Source organism: Vollenhovia emeryi, unplaced genomic scaffold (genome assembly GCF_000949405.1).
Source record: "Vollenhovia emeryi isolate VEMERY1.0 unplaced genomic scaffold, V.emery_V1.0 DF939127.1, whole genome shotgun sequence".
NCBI classification, from domain to species: domain Eukaryota; kingdom Metazoa; phylum Arthropoda; class Insecta; order Hymenoptera; family Formicidae; genus Vollenhovia; species Vollenhovia emeryi.
Genome location: NW_011967239.1, coordinates 1,153,489 through 1,174,336, shown reverse-complemented (window position 1 = coordinate 1,174,336; position 20,848 = coordinate 1,153,489). Strand labels below are relative to the sequence as shown.

General features: G+C 48.0%; 2 protein-coding genes across 8 annotated transcripts in view; one reads left to right on the top strand and one right to left on the bottom strand.

Annotated features, from left to right (window-relative positions):
* The window catches only part of LOC105568776 (apoptosis-inducing factor 3), a 7,404-nt gene extending 6,746 nt beyond the window's left edge, over nt 1–658 (bottom strand). Inside the window, exon 1 of the mRNA XM_012024705.1 lies at nt 371–658. Within this exon, the coding sequence (XP_011880095.1) occupies nt 371–440 (70 nt within the window). The 5' untranslated portion in view covers nt 441–658. The remainder of the gene's footprint in view (nt 1–370) is intronic.
* A 909-nt stretch (nt 659–1,567) lies between these two features.
* Nucleotides 1,568–20,848, top strand: part of LOC105568773 (Down syndrome cell adhesion molecule-like protein Dscam2) — a 90,753-nt gene continuing 71,472 nt past the window's right edge. For 5 of the 7 annotated variants that reach the window (XM_012024697.1, XM_012024695.1, XM_012024692.1 and 2 more), the window contains exons 1-2: nt 5,484–6,044; nt 6,187–6,353. In XM_012024697.1, coding sequence (XP_011880087.1) covers nt 6,010–6,044; nt 6,187–6,353 — 202 coding nt within the window. In that variant the 5' untranslated portion in view covers nt 5,484–6,009. Of the gene's footprint in view, nt 2,147–5,483; nt 6,045–6,071; nt 6,354–20,848 lie in introns of those variants that run through there. The other 2 variants (XM_012024694.1, XM_012024693.1) reach the window with 2 other exon arrangements.

Genomic DNA, 20,848 nt, shown 5'->3' with positions numbered 1-20,848 from the left:
GGAAAAAGAAGGAAGAAAAGATGGAGAAGAACCAAAAATGATAAGATAAGGAGAAAAGGAGATAGAAAAGGGAGAACAAAGAGAAAATGAAAGGAGCAGAAGAAGAAATGGAGGAAACAGAAGGAAGAAAAGACGCAGACGAACCAAAGAAGAAAAGAGAAGAAACTCAAAGAGGCAAAAAGACCGAGGCACGCGGAAGTCTTGGATCGCACGTCAGAACTGATCAGCGGAGAGATAGAAAATAGGAGAAATTTTAATACTACGTGCGAGAGACAGAAACAGCTCGGTCCCTGATTTCGGGTGGATCTCGCGCGGCCCTTTCCTCCCCGGCTCTTCCTCGCGCGTGGACGATACATGGGATGGTACACACCTGTTGCGACGGACTCGTCCAGGCTCGAGCCGACGCTCCTCCGGAAGGCTCTGCAATTACCCGCGCCCATGCCGCGGCCGTACGCGTACTGCCGGCGAGAACCGCGGGCCGCCGAGGAAAACGCGAGGCCGCGCGCACTTTGTCTTTTACGTTTATTCGCGCGCGTAGATTCCCCCGGTGATCTACAATCATGCGAGCGTGCACGGCCTTGGGGAAACTCTCGACGGCCACGGTGGTTTATGATTCTCGCCGAGGACTTTCACATCGCGAGACAAGTCCCTCGCGCAACGTCTGGCTTCGCCCACCGCCTCTCCCAGTCTCGGAATTAGGGGAATCCGGCTCTTTCTTTCTCGACGAAGCGGCGACCAACGGGATTCCAATCGGTCCCAAGTGGACCCGAGGAACCGCAGCGATAAGATTACCGTGACTCACGGCGTTACGACACACTTATTGTCGAAGGCGGGAAGAGAACGGGGAATATACTGCGTTCGAAGGCCGGAATTGTACGTCGGGAAGTCGCCCGAATCCGCAGGCGCAACGCGACCGCTCGGTCAATTGCTTTCGAAGAGGCGCTCGATGTGCGATCTCGCTAATTACATTCCTGATTTCTCTCTCTCTCTCTCTTTCCGGACGAGTTCCGTCCGGCATTTTCGAAAGAACGCACGCGAGAGCGCAGAGAAATTTGAATGATCTCTATTCATCGTGTCCAGAGAAACTACAGCGTCTCGTATTTCGTTGCGCCGCAGTTGTTTGCAACGTCAATTCTTCTGTCGCTGGTGAAAATAAAAAACCGGGGTGTCTCGAGGAGAGGCACCTATCTATATCGCGCTCCGACCATCTCGCGGATTTGGGATTTGCGCAGCGAAAGTGCTCCACTAAAGTCACTAGATTGACTTTATGCTCCACCGCGCGCTACCGTCCTCTGCAGGAATTTCGCGGAACATGGATTGGCGTGGACGGTAACCGGAACGCAGAGTGAATCCCGACGTTACCGACCGCGACCCCCCGGCTCTCGGCAGTTGCGCCGGCGCTCGCTGGATGTCGCGACGAGGCAGTTCCTGCGCCCGCCATCGCAGGAACGACTGGATGCGCAAAGTTCGGGCTTGGCGAAACCGCGGACACACGCACACACTTGCACGCAAAGTATGGACGCGTTTTTGCCAGCGATAATTCTACAAGCAACATTCGGGGGATCCTGAGGGTAAGAATGAGACGATTGAATTAAGACGGAATATTGTGTTTAACGCGGACGGTGCAGGATGGCTAGAATTAAAGCCCGTTTTTATTTCCATTTCTTCAGGAAAGATTTGCTCCCGACTCCTCCGCTCCGCAGTTTTCCCCGCGTTCATTCCGAGGAAAATCATCTCTATTAGACGTTGATTTTATTGTATTCCCTCCCCGAGCTCTTTCCATCTCGCGCGAAAGATTAATGGCGTAAAAACGAATGCGAGGTAAGTGAGTAATAGGAATAAATGAATCGAATAATGAGCGCAGGGATTGAATATATTGAATAAAAGAAACGGGAAGCGAAGCGATACTATATATATATACTTTTTGTAAGATACAAAATGTACGTCTATTCTGACTTTTTGCAATATGTGCACAGGGCTACCCGGAGGTCTGGTCGTAAAACGAACGGACGGAGAAATGTCGCGAGTGTCGCGACTCGGCGTGCCGAAGCACTTGCGACGCCCTGTACACGCAATCTTCTCGACTCGAAGATATTTCTAACGAAGCTGCGATCGCGCGCGTCCAGCCCGTATCTTGCGAAATGAAGTAAGTTTTACGCACGCCCTTCCAGACTAAAGCCAACGGCACGCGACACTATTTTCTTCCACTACGTTGGCTGACGCGGCGTCTACAGTGCGATCTTTAAGCCTCCGCTACAATGATTCTCGGTTCTGTCTACAATGGTCGTAGTCGTAGTCGCTCGATAAGAATTGACCAATCGCAGTCGATTATTCTTACGACTACGACCATTGTAGACAGAACCGAGAATCATTGTAGCGGAGGCTTTAAGGATCCTAAAGTCATCTGACACATTCGAATATAGTTTTTGCACCGGTATATCTTTTCATGAGCTTTTATGCACAAAATAATGCCGGGATAAGTCGCGGACCGCATGGCAGAAGATTTTCATACTTAAAACACTCAGGTCAGAGGTTTAATGAAAAATATATTGGTACTTGAAATTTTCAACTTTTCAATCGCGAGCAATTTGAGATTGGCTTTATAAAATTACAAAATTCTTCCACACGATTGTAGACGCCGCATTAAGTTCCCAAGGGGAAATGAAAAGTGAAGATGGCGTCAACTTGATGCCACACTGACCAAATTATGACAAATTGACGTCATCTTGACATTTCATTTCTCCTTGGGTTCCGGCCTAGCCCCTTTGATCCACGCTGCTGTCTGAGGTATGCCATTTCGTCTAGAAACGTGACGAGGACTCGATACACTTTTACAGGGCGCGCTTGTGAGTGGGACAAGACCAGGATTGCGCGCGCCCCGCGCCGGGTTCTCCCTTTCGCCGAGTAAAAACCGACTTCACCGCGATCGAAATCGACACGAAGCGGAAAACGGTCCCGGCTCCTCGATCCGCGACGAGAATCCGGGAGGGCGTTCGTTCCGCGGTCGCGACATCGAAGCGAAACGCGTATCTACGGGCCGTGGGTTTCTTGCGCCTCGGTAAAAAAGGCAATTACGTTGCTGCGAGGTAAACAGAACCGGACATCGACGCTTCTTTTCCTCTCCGGTTCGCCTCGGAACGTTTCAATCTCCAGCGGGAACGACACGCGGTCCGATCTCTCTCTCTCTCTCTCTTTCTCTCTCGCGCACGCGCGATCCCCTCCGGCCGCGAACAGGGAGAGGACTGCGCGGCGTGGCTCGCGGAGATTTAAATTAGTAACCGTTAAAGCCCTCGGAAGAGACATTCGGTTCAGCGATGCGCGAAAAACGGAGCGGCGCGCGGCCACGGTACACACGCAGCACAGGGGCAGTAAGGGTAAACGGCTACATGCCCTGGCACGGCTATTTAATTTGTGCCTGGCGGCGGCGACGGGGCGGCGAAGCGACGGCGGTGGCAGAGCCGGGGTGGTGGCGGCGGTGGCGTAAGGTTACGCGGACCTCTCGCTCTTTGAAGTCGGCGGTTGATGGCGGTCGGTCGCCCCGCACCGCGCCGCCGCCAGCCGGCGATGGGCTTGGCGTACGCACCGAAGGCAACCCCCCTGGCGCTTGGAGAAGCCACCCCCTCCCCCTCCTTCCGGCCGGGAGAAGGAGGGCGTGAGGACGACGGTGGTATCGCGTGTGCGAGACTCGTACCGAAACCGGATGTACCTCATCCGGCGTACGCTCCGCGTCTCCGCGTCTCTCACCCTCGCGATCGCGCGCGCCCGCGTGACGTGACTTCGCTCCCGCGAGCGGTTCCTCTTGATATCTCGCTGGCGGCCGCGCTTCCGCGAATGTAGATTAACTTTGATCTCGGTTTAACTTACTTTTCAGCTCTTTCTTCAGCTCGGAGAATCGGAAAGGGATAAAAAGTAAGTTAAACCGAGATTAAAGTTAATCTGCATTGATGGAAATGGACATCGAGACACGGAATACGAGATAATAATGGGACGAAATGGGATAAATTAGGAGACAGACGGTCCGGTCGTGAAATATTTGCGGGTTTTTCACGGTATCTTTTTTTACAGGGAATTTTTTGCAGTAAAGTGCAATAAATCAGGAAATAAATATAATACTAGTTGGACTATGCATAATCCCCTCCGTTTTTCCACTGTGAAATTCTAATTATTATTCTATGCCAAAATAATTGGGCCGACGATTTCTTTGTGTTACGTGCGTTTAAATTCAGTGGACGCAGCCAGACTTTGGTCGGCCCTCGGATCTCAGTGAATCTGAACGATATACGGTCAGCCGTCGAGCGATCGGGAAGCTTGAGATTTTTCTCCCCGACTAAAATACGCTTATCCCAATTTATTATGTCTGTAATTGCCATCATTTATGCTCGATTGCATAACGAGATGATCTTCCTTTAACGTTACTCGCCGTCATTCTTAAGACTGCACTGGAAAAAAAATCTGGTAGATTCAACCAGTCGTCTGTTAGAAAATGGACGAGTCAGAATTCCTTTAGGAGTTACCGGATGTGTAGTGAAGTCTAGCAAACTTCTGGCTATGAATTATCGAGCCCTATCGTGCTAACTAGAAATTCTGTTTGGTTTATCCAAAATACATTCTATCAAACATGTCTTGTTGATACAATCAAAGCATTTTTCTCAGTGTGGTTTATGTGTAGTACAACTAGTACGTCCACTCCGTCACTTGTTTCGTTTTGCGTCGATCCCTTCTGCGCATCCGACATTGTTCTGGGCAGACGAATGAGAGGAAAGATGTATGTGGGATAGTGTAGCTTTGGCGGGTTGCCGTCGATTGATGCAAACGTTTGTGTAAAATACAAATTCTGCGGCTTTTGCGTACAGACCGAGTTCCACTCGTTGGATGAAATTGGAGAACAGCACGGTATAATTGAAGCTAAGTTTACGCGGAGAGAATTTTCTCTTAAAATTTACCCTGAAAATCATGTAATCGTGGGACATGGCATTTTAAAGAATTTTATGACTTTTTTATAAGTTTACCATACATAGCGATTATACTTATTGTTAGTACACATTTTACTAGTAAAAGGTATGATAAAATTTCCAAAAACTCTCATAAAATTCTCCGAAATGCCACGTCGTCCCACGCATCACATGATTTTCAGGATAAATTTTACGAGAAAATTATCTCCGTGTAAACTTCATCATTTCAATGATACCACGCTGTTCTCTGACTTACAATTAGTCCGAAGAGCGAAACACTGTTGGCCTGTACACAAAAGCCACACTGAGAGAAAAAAATAGTCATTTTTGGACCCAACCATATTTTTATAATTGCATGGACCAATATTGTGTTTATGAGAACTATAATATTGTTAGGTCAACCATAAATTACGTTGGAGGAATTATAAAAATATGGTTGGGTCCAAAAATGACTATTTTTTTCTCTCTGTGCACGTAATTTGTATATCGCACGAGTGCTTTCACGAATTGACAGTTCGAGATGCAAAAAGTGCAAAAGGTGGGGAATCACTCGACCGCGACTCACAGAGAACTTAGCCGCTCGTCGGGTGAAACCCCTAACTTCGCATCTCGTTTCCGGCGAGGCCGCAGCGTGATACGGGCATTAGGCTACATGCAATTTCTCCTCGTATCCGTGTCCTCGCGAGTATGCGTCTCGCCGCGGGCGTAGCGCGAAGGGGACGGTGCCGAGCGCGTGCCGAGGGTGGCCGGTCGGCGCCGAGCACCGTCGAGCGTGTCCGAGGTCGGTCGAATCGCGGCACCGAGGGAACTTAGCGCGCGCAGCTCGAAGGACCCCCGGTTTAGTCTATCTCCAGGCGCTAGACGCGACGGGTGCCGACAGGGGGTTGCGGCGCACGAGGCAGAGGGTTGCGCGCGTGGTTGTACGTCGTCTCGTTCCTGGTCCTCCCCCGCGTGCACACGCACACACGCGCCCGCACGTCCGCACGTACGCGGACACGCACACGTACGCGCGTCTCTCGGGCCCTTTCCCTACCTTGTCCGACTTCGCGCCTCCCCTATGTTTATATCGATACGCGGTCGGAAGCCGAACAGGTGAATACACTGCCCTCCTCTCCCCAGGATGAAACGGGAGTGGTAGATCCTCCTCGTCTTACCGTTAACCATCTACCCTGCCTGCTTGCCTACCTGTCTGCCTTGCCCGCTCATCCTCTGACCTCTCGCGAAATTTTCCAAGGAACTCGATGGCAACGACGGCACCGCCGGCGGGGATGGACGCAAAGCCGCGGAAGAGACAGTTCATCAGGCATCGGCCGTGCACGAATCGGTCGGCCCACCACGTGGATCGCCGTCTCGTGCTCTCGTCGCTGGCACCGCTCGCGCTCGTCCTCGTCCTCGGACTCGGTAAGTGAGTCTCCCGTGCACGTTCACCGCTTACCCTGAAATACCCGATCAATCGTCGAACATCCCGCTTTCGCGCGATATTACGACGGTTAATTGCGTGCCAATTAACGGCAAAGTAACGTTGAAAGGCGTTTCACGATGTAAAACGATTTTCTTTTTCAAATCTCTTGTTTCGCCGGACAAAACCGACGTCCAGCTCTTTCGCGTTTCTGCTAAACGGTCTTTCGCGTGTCTCCTTAGACTTCTGAATCGAAAGGTAGCAGAGGCTAATTGATACAAGTGACTCGTTATGGCAACGATTAAAAATCTTATTATATAATTGCGTCGCTAAATTTGTAGCGTTAAATGAGTAAAGAGAGGGTGGCCACTGCTCCTAATCAATATTAACTATCGTGTCTAGTAAAATTTATTACACAAGCTGTAGTTAAGAAGAACGACTACATTCAACCTTCCGTTCAACCCATTTTCTGCTTTCTTTTAGCTCTATTGTTCAACTAAATTAACGATACACGGGGAGAGTTTTCTCTGAAAAGTTATCTTGAAAATCATGTAATCGCGGGACGACGTGGCATTTAGAAGAATTTTATGAGTTTTTTGAAATTTTATCATACGTTTTACTAGCACAATTATACTTGGTATTCATTTTACTAGTAAAATGTGTGGTAAAATTCCAACAAACCCTCGTAGAGTTCAACGCTGCAAATTTAGCAGTGCACGTTACGTATAATTATTCTAAAAAATAACGGTTACGGTACTTCATTACCATGTTAAGTAAACTGGAATTGCTATTAAGCTGCATGTTAATCATTTATGAATACAACGGAGCGCGCTGTTTTCGGATCAAGCACAAGCGTCCAGATTACCGAGATCCGCGATTCGTAACACGTTTTGTGAGGTATATCCCGAGTTACAGTTTTAATAAGACACATGGGACAGCAGTTCCACGCTGTTCCGTGGCCGCGTTGCCCCGCAGATTTTTCGACCTTGCAACCTATCGCTCCGTAATGCGCGCGGCACAATCGCTCGCCGCTAAACGCGGAAATATAAATGTATTTTACTCCGAACAATATTCGCGGGAGCTCATTGTAACACCGTATACGATGTCGCGTAGTTTTTTTTTATTCTGCATAACCGTCGTTTTCACAGTCTCGTTTTTTTTGGGGAGGGGGGCATGAAAACTACGACACGCGTGTTAACTGTTGGATAGAGTTTCTGAAAACATATAGAAAAATCGATGCAGCGGAACGCGGAGTGCATCCGCGGAGAATTTAGTTCTGCCAGAAATATCTTGTTGTGCGAAACCAGATATTGATCTTACGGTGCGGAATATAGCCGCCGGTGATAGCGATCGTGTAAACTGAGTCGCAACGTCGTTTAACAAAGTGGGGACAACAATATTCGCGCTCGAGGATAATCGCGCGCCCGCAACGTAACGCGAGACTCGCGAACCGCGGGTCGCCGGGACCGGCGGGGAGGAGGGCGCCGCAACAAAATCCATTTCCGCAATTGGAACTCAATGTTGCCGTGGCTGCAAAGCCGGAATAACAAGCGTCTTATTATCCGCGTCGTTGATCGTGAAATTCGTCTGTGAACGGTGTCTCGCGTTCGGTAAAAATCGAAAGGAAAGTGCAAACGAATAGACATAAATAGGTGTCTATTGTCTCCCGGCTTGCCTCCAAAATTGGAATTGCCCGGCCGAATAGATAATTTGGTTATTTCGCGCTTCTTATCGACATTTCGCGCGAAACAATGTCGCTAACGAGTTAATCGCGTTGCAATGCTAATTCCCCGTCTTTCCCATGAGTAATTTGACCATCGATCCGTTTAGGAAGCAAGTCAGCAAGCACGGGGGGGGGGGAGGGGGCGAGCAAAGAGCACTTCTGAAATGCATCAGCTATGGAGAGTTGTCTAATGGCGCTAATCGGTCAAGTGCCGTTGGTTGTCGAGTAATAATTGGCAGAAGCGAATAATCAATTACGTTAACGCGGACATGGCGTTGCCCAGTAATTTTACGCGTTAATGTTATCGTTAACGTGGGAGCGTTTCAGCGATCGCCCCGCTAATTTTTGTCAATGTCAAGTTTTCCGACGGGCTAGGGGCGGGAAGAGAATTTTATTATCTCCCGGAAAGGAGAGAGGAAAGAGAAGGCGAGAGGACGGGGTTGCCGTCGCGTACGGCGCATGTACGTATCATATTTCGTCATATTTCGCGCAGTACGACGCATGAGAAAATTTGTGCCGTGTTAAATATATATATTATATACGCATACATACATTCCGGAAGCGCTCCTTATCGAGTTATACGTTCCATCTGCCGTGTAACACGTCACGAATTTTCGAAATTCCCCGCGATGATCAGTTTTCACCAAATATTTCGTGTATTCGCGCGCCCCCCGCGCGCCGAAAACACGAAACTTATCCGAGATCTTGAAGTATTCATGCCCAAAAATAAAACCTCGCGACGTAGCGCACGGAATATTCCAGACGAAGCCGAAAGAAACGTTGGGAGAAAGTCGGGAAAGTAATATAGGACGAATCTCCCAAGATTAGAATTTTATTGAAATTCAGGCCACTTAAGTTCGTCCCCCCCTCTTGGTGTACCGGACATTTCGTGTATCGCGAGCTCCGCGATAAAAGCGCGAGACTCATCTTAAAATATTCATGCTTGAAAATAAAACTTTGCAGCGCGGTGCATGTAATATTTCGAATGTAAAAGAAAGAAACGTAGGAAAAGGTCGGGACGGTAATAAGAGCCGAGTCCCCCGGATTGGAGTTTTATCGAAATTCAAGCTCCTTTGATTCGTCTTCTTCACGGTGTACCGGTTTATCCTTATCGGGAGCACGCTGTCGCATAAATCAAAGTGTTTATTCAGTAGCCACGTAGAGAGTCGGGTGGAGAATGCGAGATGGTGGAGCGTGCTCCTCGCTAATAATCTACGACGTGCCGCTTTTCTGACCCATACTTGATAAATATTGCAGACGTACACTTTTGCAGGTCTCTCTCGCTCGCTCGCTCGCTCTCTCTCTCTCTCATTCTCCCTGTCGAGATAACCGAGCGAAAAGTCTCGGGGCCGGATCCCGGAGGTTTAGCTTTTTAAACTCGACTTGGACATTACTCGGAATTATCCGACGTTCCGCCGAGAAGGGGTAGGGGATAAATAATGGGATTTCGATATTTGAGAAATCTCGGCGAAGATGGCCGCTCTCGCTCGTAACGAGCAGATACGTAGCTCGGTCTAAAACTGTATCAAAGTAGCCACAAAAGATCTTTTTGAAGAAGCACCGGATTCCCCGGGTGAAGTTTAATCCGTCAATCCGTGAATAAGCTTCAAGAGCCGCGTTTAGTTTCTCGGCGAAACTTTTACGTAACGTACATTAAATTAGCTCCTGCTGGGATAAGATTATAAGCTATATCGGCACAAAGGCACCCCCTTGCCTCCCCCCCCTCCCCCTCCGGCACGTCGCCGGTCGAGAAAGATAATTCGACACAATGTTTAATTACGGCGCGTAATTAATGGCGCACCTACGAGAGTAGTCCGGACGCTATCCATTCAACCGCTGAGTAATCCTTCGGACCACAATGGATCTACGACACGGAATGCGCCAAACCGTCGCCTACGCGGGTCAATTTATCGCTTCCCTCGGACGGCAGGACAAGACATGCCTTTCGGGATGCCGTAAACGTTTGCCCGTAACGGCGGGCAATGATTTTAAATCTCTGAGTCGGCTATGTCACGGCATTCCGCGGCTCGTGGAATTCATGAACTGAAAAATTGCCCGAAAATTTCTCTATTGACTGGACGAATGGTATTTTACCAATCGAACTTTATTAGTTCATTTTACGCGCAATTATCGATAATGTAATAACAGTTCGGGAAAGAAAAATTGAATTCACGATCTGCAATAACCGAAAATAACTGCAAAATTAATTGCGACGGTATAATCGACCAAGAAAATGCAACTCGTTTGCATGATGCGGAAGAGTTAACGTAGCAAAGGAGAAAAAGTGTTTTTAAAAGGTCTCGAAACTTTCTTGGTGCCCGAGTTGAAAGGCGGCGGATAATCTTAATAATCGATTTTGGTCGAGCTCATAAGCCGAGCGGTTTCAAGAAAGCGAAACGTCGAGTATCACATCGGGGGGATTGGCCGGCGGATAGTCGCCGCGTGTGGTCAGCCGTTCCATTCCTCCCCCTTCCTATTAATCGGAAAAGTGTACAAAGACCGGCGCACACGGCCGCCTGTTGAATTTGCCTCGGTATATACCTGTCGATACGCGCTGCTTGCTGCCGCGGTGCGCAACGTGGAATTGAAAATAACGCTATCGGAACGCCATCGAAACGGTATCTAATCGGAAAGCAATTATGAGCCGTTGGGTTTAAGCCGCGGCACACCGTGTATGCCATAGTCATTGCTGTTGTTATAGCTCTGGCGTCATTCTCGATACCACCTCCGGTGCTCCGATTTACGCTAAATTCGTCCAGTAAAATAGAACGCACGAAGCGATGAAGACCACCCTCCCTTTCCCTCCCCCGTCACGGTGACAGCCGGTTTAATTAAATTTCGCGTTCGATGAACTTTTCAACATCCGCGATTTCAAGTTTTTTTTTTTAATTTTGCTCTACGCCGTGCAAAACAGATTATGTTCGCGTGTATAAAATTCAACTGTATGATAAATAAATAACTATATATATATATATGTATATAGTTTTTGGGAACCTATACGCATGGTTGAGAGATAAAGGGTTTCGGGGGTAGAATTTTAGGAGAATAGAATCGCGACGTTTAAGCAATCATCGGAATCTCGTAGAGATTTCACTGTATTCTTGCGAGCATCGCCGATACGCTCCAGTTGGTCCATTCTCAATTTCTGCGCCGCGAAAGCTGGTAGCGAGCAATATTCCGTATTACGCAGAAAAGCACACGTAGAGAAATGGAAGAGAAATAGAAGGATGAAAGGACGGGGGGGGGGGGGGCGGGAGGGAGACGGCGAGAGGTCGTAGTTCTTGTAATACAGACATCTCCTCTCCGCTTCTTTTTCTCGCTGATGCCAACCGTGGAAGCGCCGCGGCTGTCATCGGCAGTATTTAGTTTAAGGATAGCGGAGCCCGCGGGGAGCCACCGAGCCCGGAATAAAGATGGAGTAGATGGAGGGTGGATAAAGAAGGGAGCTCGATATGGCACGGGGGGCGAGGAGGAGAGCGAGCGGGAGACGGAGTGGCGAACTTAGACGAGCTTGCAAACGCTCGTCGACTCCGGGTCACCGCCGTCATACCGCCACAATACAACCCTATCAGGCCGCGGCTGAGACCACCCCTAGTGGAGCCTCGCCGGTTTCATTCTTCTGCATCTACCCTCTCCTTTTTCTCCCCCTCCCCCTCCCTCCCCCGCCATCGCGACTTCAAGCCGTTGCTCGTTTCAGCGCTCGTTTCCACCGGAGTCTCTCGTTTCTCCGTCTTTTCGCCGATGCACCGCGGCCTATAACGAGTGGTGCACCCCATTCAAGGCGTTACGCTTCTGCTCTTTTTTCCTCTCCTCCTCCTTCTCCTCCTTGTCCCCCTCCCCCCTAACCCCGCTGTTGCTCTCTCATATTCCGTCTTTTATTTCTTCCGTCGGCGGCCTCCTTCTTGCCGCGCGCTCGCCGGCTTGATCTTTCCCCCTTTCTTTCTCTTCTCCGCCATTTCCTACTCCCGCACCATGGGAATAAATGAGGAGCACACGTCAAAGCAAGAAAAAAGAAGACGCCTTTCTTGTTGTAAGCTCAAGCGCACTGGCGCTGGGTTGCCATGTTTTTCCACGGTGCCGTCTTCTTACGATGTAGACGTCTTCGCGGGTGGTTTCGTCCTCCGCGCTCGCTTCATGGTTTTCCAATGAGGGCCTCTCTCTCTCTCTCTCTCGCCGAGTCGGTTCGTCGACCGGTCGAGATTAAACGTCTCCGCGGAATGTCAACTCTCTGGAAATGAATCTTAAATAATTTGCATTTTTTTCCCCGCCTCGTCGCTCAGACCCCGCGCGTGTACTTCGTATCTGAATTTGTAATCGCAGAATGGACTCGACGAAAGTCAACGGGATCCGTCGCGGCGAGATGTATCGCGCTCGATACAGACGTTTCGGATACGTACGGCTGATTAAGGAAGGCATGTCTGCGAGCGCGCGAGATACGTCGTTTATCTGTGCTTCGTTTAGTTTCCACGTTTTCTGCAGGCGCGAGCGAAATTTTCCAACGTTCCTGCTGAATCCGTCCTCCGGTACGAGGACGTCGTCTCGGAACGTTCAATTCCCTACGTGACTGTCGTGCATATCGCGCACTTCTGACGCATGTCCTTGCAGTAGTTTGAGTCGATGATGCAGTCAGACCGTACAGCGACGAGACGAAACTTGCCATAGTTCTCCGTGCAATAGTCGAGATCATAGTTAATACACGGTAATGGGACAAACTCAAATCAGTCAAACGCGTCGCAAAGTTTGCGAAATAGAAATATTCCGCGACCTCTCGCTATAAATTATTCCAAGAGTCGACATCGTTAGTACGATTTTAAATCGGACTTTTATCGTTAATAATCTACAGATCGGCAGACTGTGCTAGAAATTATTGTCCCGAGCTACAATTTGATTAAGCAACATTTACTAATACGATTTATATGGACAGACTGTGCTAGAAATTATTGTCCCGAGCAACGATTTGATTAAGCAACATATTTTAATACGACTTATATTTGCTTATTATTGAGTACGCAACCAGGTTCACAAGTCGATGAAGAATCTGGCGAATATCATATTGAAATGAAATTGAGATCATGTGCAAATCAATAATCAAGCTGATATTTAGAAGATTTCACTACGTTATCTGGAAAATATTCTATGGATGTCCACGACCCGGTCATATTTCAATTGACATTATATTGAAGTCGAATCAACATCTCCATTTTTCGACTTGAATATATCTATTATATATCCACTAAATCATCGATAATTGGTGACACTGACACGATATCCTCTATACATCAAATTGATATGTACGCGGAGAGAATTTTCTTTTAAAATTTATTCTGGAAATATTGTAATCGTGGGACAACACGACATTTCACAGAATTTTATGAGGGTTTTTTCAACTTTTACTATACATTTCACTAGTAATTATACTTGATGTACAGTACGCTAGTAAAATGTATGTTAAACTTTCAAAAAACTTACATAAAGTTGTTCGAAATGCCATGTTGTCCCACGATCACATGATTTTCAGGATAAATTTTAAGAGAAAATTCTCTCTGTGTAAACGTAGAAATCTCATTAAGTTGCCAGTAATAGATAACAATAATGAAGCTTTTTAGTCGACATTAACCGGCCAGTGTTTTAATACAGAAATTTTAAAGGGGGTAACCACTAGCTAAAATGTCCCATTGATTACACGATTTCATTTGCTCACAAATAATCTCATCTATTTGCAAATCATTTTCTTATACGCACGTTTAAAAATATGTAACGTTGTTAAACCTCAAAGAGCTGTTAGATTTCCTCAAAATATATTTTTCTTACTTTACTAACAATAAGAAGTATTTGCTTGTAGAGGTAATTTCAGTTAAGATTCTAGCATTCGGTCCCGTGTTTCCTTGCTTCCCACTTTTCCCACTAGTCTAACCGTGGCCTTAACGAAAAGTAATGTTGTATTTGTATTTACCGTTTATTGTTTCAAATTTGCGCGCAAAGGTGCATCAACGTTCCAACTCCCTGTTGTTCAAATAGCAACTACTTCAGTCTTAGTTTGCAAAGAACACGCGCTCATAGGTGTGAACTATGATATACAGGGTGTACTAAAACCACCGGATATCCTTTTAATCATAAATTCTTTAGAAACTTTCAAGACAAAAATTCTAATACAAAAATGTTGCGGCTATAATAGGCAATAATGCAATAAATTTTCTGTATTAAAACGCTGAGCTTGATTATTGTTAATAGATGTTAAACATACTTCGACAATATATCGATAAAGTATCGTGCGGGTCTCTATCGAGCTTCCTGCGAAGATCAGTAAACAATTTAGTCGTCATCAAAGCAAAGGGTCCGAAAACTCGTAATCGATATCGATTTGTTCATCGACTTGCGAACCTGGGTACGCATGTATCTTGTCTTGGGAAATTAGGACGACAGAACGGATGAAAAGTACGTAGCGTCAACACGTTCCGCAATGTCATAAATGCACGAGAGATTTTCGAGAGGTTTTGCCGCCTCGCCACCTATTTGATCATGTAATGGGACTGATAAAATAAACTCGTAGCGCGAATGAAGATTGAGAATTGCGCGTCCACGGGGGGAACGAATAAAGCAGCGGAGTTAGCACGCGCGCTGCGAAGAGCGGTTGCGTAAATAAATTCCAGTTTGAACGGCTTAACGCGTATCGCGCGGCAGCTACGTCTCTGCAGCGGCAGCTTTGTTAAAAGACGTTGCGCCCGAGGGAGTAACCTGAACGAGGTACGGAATGACGAGGAGGAAAATAAGAAAGACCCCGGGTGGCGGGACTGGCGGGGCTCTGGTAGCGGCTACGGGGACGGTAGTACCGCACCAGGCAGTAATAAAACGTGACGGAAAGATGGCGAACAATAACGACGCTGCAGGTAGCTCGCTGGATATCTGCCAAGTAAAATTTTCACGGAGCTAAACGAAGTACGTAAGTTAAGCGGACGAGCGGAGAGAACGAAGGCGAATCGACGAAAGGATAACGCGAATCGTTCGGCGTTAAGAACCTTAAACGTGCGTAAGTGCCGGGTCTTCTTTGAGCTGCAATTTCTCTCTCTCTTTTAGCTCGCTCGTTCACCGGGGTAATTGAACGGAAAGAAACAAAAATTGAAGGTGCGCCGTTACGGCTTAAGCCGAGCGAGATAAGAAAGGAAGACGTGACAGGTATCGCCGTCGGTATCGGGCACACGCCAATCGGAGCTAAACGCGATATCGAGGGACGTAGGACGGCCGGGGGAGGGCGAATTACGTACGTGACGCGTGTCGCCGAGCGTAAGATTGATTATCTCCGGTGGTTAACAATTTAACGCGAGGTGAAAATGCCGGCGGCCCGGCGGCGCGAAAATGCAAAAGATGCACGAGCGAAGAAAAAGGGCGGTGGCGAAGTTACGGGCGGGAAGAAAATCGGATAGAATAGGGAGAGCGCCGTTGCACACGGGCGCGTAACGAGGGTACCGGGCGGAGGTGAGAACAATAAGGGAACCAGTACCGCGCGCGGGATGTCTGCCAAGTAAAACTCGGCGGGGTACGAAGAATAGGAACAGCGAAGACCGCCGCGCCGCCGCCCCAGTCGCTGCCGCCCGATATCCACCGCGTCAGCCCCTTAATCTCTGGCGGTGTGATAACGTCGACGCAGCATTTTGCATGCTAGACTGCTGCCGCATCCATTCTCGTTTCTCTCCTTCCCTTACCCGAGACGACGGCGTCTATCTGCCTCCCTCGCACACCCCTGCTCCCCCCCCCCTCCTCTCTCTCTCTCTCTCTCTGTGTCTCTCTTTCTCTCTGTCTCGGCCTCGCGCGAGCACGTTTCCAAACGCGTATACGCCCGACATCAGCGAGCTCTACCACCATCGCCACCGCAACCACCACCACGCCATCACCGCCGTTGCCGGCACTGTCGTACTTGCCGCTGCCGTAATCTACTACCTGCTCAAGCTAGTCTGGCCCGGCTTTATTGCCTATGTAGCGGCTTCCGAGACCCTCGCCAAAGTACGATGTCGCGCGCGCAAAGCTATCGTGGTGTCGTATTCCCTCCCGTCGCCGATAATCGAACTTGGCGGATCGCGATCCATCTACGTATCTTGGTATCTTTCGCAAAGTGGAGAACACAGCAGGAGGGGGGAGGTTTAACTTGAGACGTAAGATGTAAGTTATCCGGGTCTCTCGATACACGTGTGGACGGCTAACGCCGCACACGTACGGGCAATAATTACTCGGCCGTATTAAAGGATGTTCCGTTGGGAGGCACGTTGAGAGTATCATGTTTACGGCCCTCGTGCCGGATCTCTGAGCAAGACTCGGCGGCCCCGAAGTAACGCACGCACGGTATTGCTCGTGGAAAAGGAACGTTGATCGTAAAAGCGGCCGTTTCAATTAGTAAATTATGTTAGCGGTTTGTTCTCGAGAAACGCGCGGGAATATCGTGAACCGCATAATAAAGGAAAGGAGGAAAATAATGCGGGAAATTAACTAATGGCTCTCTCGCGCGTCATCCTTTTTCTCCGTTTTCACTTCAAAGCGACCCCGGGTAACGTCGGCCGCGTAAGTCAATTCCCCCGACGTTGCGTAATAATTTCCACGGAGATCCCTCGCGTGAACGTCGACGTCACTCGCGCGTCTGCGTTCTCCTCTCTCTCTTTCGTGAATAACGAAATAAAATTCAAGAATTGCCGGTTCCCGCACGGAACGGCGGCAGAAACGGTGTTAACGGGCTGCGGATGTCGGTGGTGCGGGGTTCCATAGTCACGCATTAGGAGGTCGCTCTCTCTGTTCCGTGGCCCCTCTAGGCTCGTACGTTTCAATTTGTCCCCGGCCTCTGATGTAACCGCGCGGTCTCATTAGTCGACGGGGGCGAAGGAACGGGAGGATAGCCCGGTCTCTGTTCCACCCGCGACGCGCGGCTCCGTCGCTCAGCCGGGGCCGCGCCACCCTCTCCACCCCGTCCTCTCTTTCTCCCTCTTTCGCTCTGCCTCTCGCTCTCCACAATCAACCTTACTGCTGCACCACTATTCCCGACCTAACTACCTCTTCGCTACGACCACCATCGGCAACGTCACCACCACTACCATCGCCGTCGCCCGGCGTCGACTACCGCGTCCGCGGGTATCGGTCTATATACCCTTCGCGCTCCGATGTAAGGTACGGACAAACAATTACTTGTTCCACCCTCGTAATTGGTATGCCAGGAAAGAAGCCTCTATCCACCTGTCGGCTCTGCCACCTAAGACTCCTCGAGAAACTTTAGTCACTATCCACGGAACGGCGGACCCCTTCCACGGCTCCCTCGAAAGCTCCGCCGAGCAAGAGGAGGAGCTTTCAGGGAATCGAAATTACGTCCCGCCGAATGAACCAACCAACTCCTGGCTGGGGCTTCCTACATTTTTACGTCTTATTTTTAGATTTGTCTTTATTTTCCTGGCTTTCTCTCGCTCTCTCGCCTTCTCTCCTTTTTCTCTCGTCGGGGTTGCGGTTTTGCGCAAATAAAGTATCCTTTTGTCGGACGATATTTTCGTAATTGCGATTCTCGATACGAGCGCGAAACAGCAATGGTCTGAAATATATGCCACGCATCGCTCGCGAACGTTCAGCGTTCCATGACGACGACAATGCAGCGGTTATAATTATACCGAACGTAATTGCATCTGGCGGATAACTATCCTCGGAGTAATTTATTAGTGATTTTTACATACACACGAGATTTAACACATACAAATTATTTTTGCAAATAGGGAGAAGTTTAAAGATACGTTTATACGATTAAGTTACATTTGTTGCAGCATTTTAGATAAATATCCGACGGTGATGCCCGCATCAGTCGGATACTCGATTGATTTGACGATAAACAAACTAACGTAATTACATATCTTGTTGTCTTCACAATGCAGCCGTAATGCACTCGCCGTAATAGAACATGAGAGCGTCCGTATTCGTATCAATTTGCGAATGGCAACGCGACTAATACACACAACGCGGTTTAGAGATGATGGTTCCGTCATCACCGGGTCCTCGCAATATAAGCAATTAAGTGCGTAATTATATGAAACCGCACACGCCTGCGGCAACGGGTACCACAAATTCATTCGACGTTAACCACAAAGCAAATCACTGTCATGCGAAACGCGCGCTGGCAGCCTGTCAGGTAGCGCGGAAAAAGTTTCGCCGAAATGTTAATAGTGGTCGACGTTCCCGTGGCGTTTATCAGTGCGCATCCGCAGCGGAATAAGAGTCGGATTATGACGTGGCGGAAGCGCGAAATTCTCATTGTCTTTACCTGCGCGAAATTATGATCAATTACGCAGCGAGTTGCCGCGCGGTCGGAGGAAAGGAAAAAGAAAGAGAGAGAATTACGAGTCTTTTCGCAAAAAAAAGTATATATATGTATAAATTGTCTAATGCTAAACTAGTATTTATTCACGTTTAGCTTATTACATAATGGGGTCAGTGCTATTATATTCAGCTATTTCACAAACTTTTCGCGCGCTTCACTTTCCTTCTCGCTCGTTTTTCTTTTTGCGGGGGCGAAAGGATTCGTCATTCGACCGGTGCACTCGACGAGTCTTGCAGTTTGAATATTTTTTTACCGTTGTAAAATTGTAATAATTCACGTGTTGGCTTTTCCGTTCCCGCGCTCTCTCCATCCGCGAAAAACTGTTTACAGTAATCGAACGTGTCTGAGAGAGAGACGAGGGGAGACCCGTAGAATATGTTTGCTCTAATAGTACCAGGAACATGGAACGTAATTTTCTTCTCTGTGTACAAGCTCCGTAATACTCGACATTTCCACGGTATCTCTGATCAGGGCCGGCCTTAGAACTTTCTGAGATCAGCGGCTAAGTGACACAATGGCGGTAGTAAGACCTGAAATTTTCAACTGTTGCACTGAGAAAAATGTCCGATTAAATGTAATCGGATAGTCCAAATAATAACGAACGGATATATCTCATTAAATTGTATATCCAATGAAAAATGTGATCGGTTTTTCAATAAAATTTTATCGGTAACTGCATTTCATCGAATAAATTTCATGCGCGCACACTGAGAAAAATTTCCATCGGAAATAAACCAATTAAATAGCGTTTCCGACGGTTAATTTTGCCGATTACGTTTACCGATTAAATTATGGACACATCCGGTGAAATTTATCCGATAGAATGCAGTTACCGATGAAATTTGATCGAAAAACCGATTACATTTTTCATCGGGTATATCCGTTTGTTATTATGTAATTGGATTATCCGATTGCATTTGATCGGACATTTTTCTCAGTGTCCGACTCCCTCCAAATCTCTATCCGCTCAAGCTTAGACCGTTAATCATTTTTTCAAACGCATGCATAATTGAATTAACATTTTAGATTTGCGAGTTCACGAGTTTGGCAATTAGGTGCAAAAGTTATGCGCGCGTTTGAACGAATCTCATCTTATATGTACGTAAGGAAATCTCGATATCTCGAAGTTACGAGAGAAGAACGCGGCGCCAAGCTAGCATTATTACAATTTATAATGTATTATAATGTATTATAATGAAACTGATTTACGAGCAAACGGAATTCTGCTCGTTTATAAATTCCGATTTCTCGCGGCGATACGCTCTCACCCGCATCGCCGTCGACCCGGCCCTGACTTTGATTCTTGGTCCGTACGGAGAGAGAGACCCCGTTTCTACTTCCGCGCTCAGATGCACTGGCGTGCATACTAAAGAGCAAATATAATTGGAATAAACGAAATTATGCCCGTGCTCATTTTCGCTAATACGATTTGCCGGTTAAGGACGGCGGTCGATCGTTCGCGATGGGATCGGGACGGAAGGGCGTTGAAACAAGAAAGCTTCGTATAGGCGCGCGAGAGTCGCGCGAAGGTTTCCGCTTCCGTCGCCGGCAAGTGGACATTTGCGTCGCGTGAAGGGGAGCGTCGTGATAGACAGGGATGCCGCCCGTTATGGCGGCGGTTCGGCTCAAGCAGCCCCTCGGTAGCAGATGCGTAAACGAGATAAAAGCATGCAAAAGGCGCGCGGTGCAGCGCGCCGGATACGACGCCGCCTCCTCCCTCGCGCGGCTTTTATCTTTCTTATCCCCCGTACGCGCGCGCGCGCCTCGCCTATATTCTTTCACAAACTTTAAGAGGTAATTGAACGTCAACAAACTCCGTATTTCAAATTGTTCCGCGTAATATTTCCTGCTCGTCGTGCACTCGCGTCGCGTTGCCGCGAGTTATTCATCGTCTCGTAAATTTCGCGCTTTATTTAGCAGCGGACCCGCATAAATAACACACGAGGCGCCCCCGCGTCTAATTTGACGCGAGAGATCTATCAGCGTTATAACAATTATCGACAGTTTCAGCAAGAACTCCTGCTATAATGTCCCATTCGTCTCCACTTTTGTTATTTCCACACTGAGAAAAGTGTCCGATTATATATCATCGGATAATCCAGTTATATTATTATAAATAGATATATTCGATGAAAAAGTGATCGGTATTTCAATCAAATCTCATCGGATGTATCCATAATTTAATCGGGAAACGTGATCGGAAAAATTGACCGTCGAAAACGCTACTTCGTTGGCTTATCCGATTTTTCTCAGCGTAGAAAACAAAAATTAGCGTACCGCTTCGTCGCGAATGCCGCGGGAAACGACAGAAATTCGCCGCCTGCGCAGGGAAACGCTTCGTGACCGATTAGCTCCCCGGAACTTTGGTATTTTTATTTTTTTTTCGCAAATGGCGCGACGCGCCAGGCTTGCAAAATAGGACGCCAACTTTTTTGATT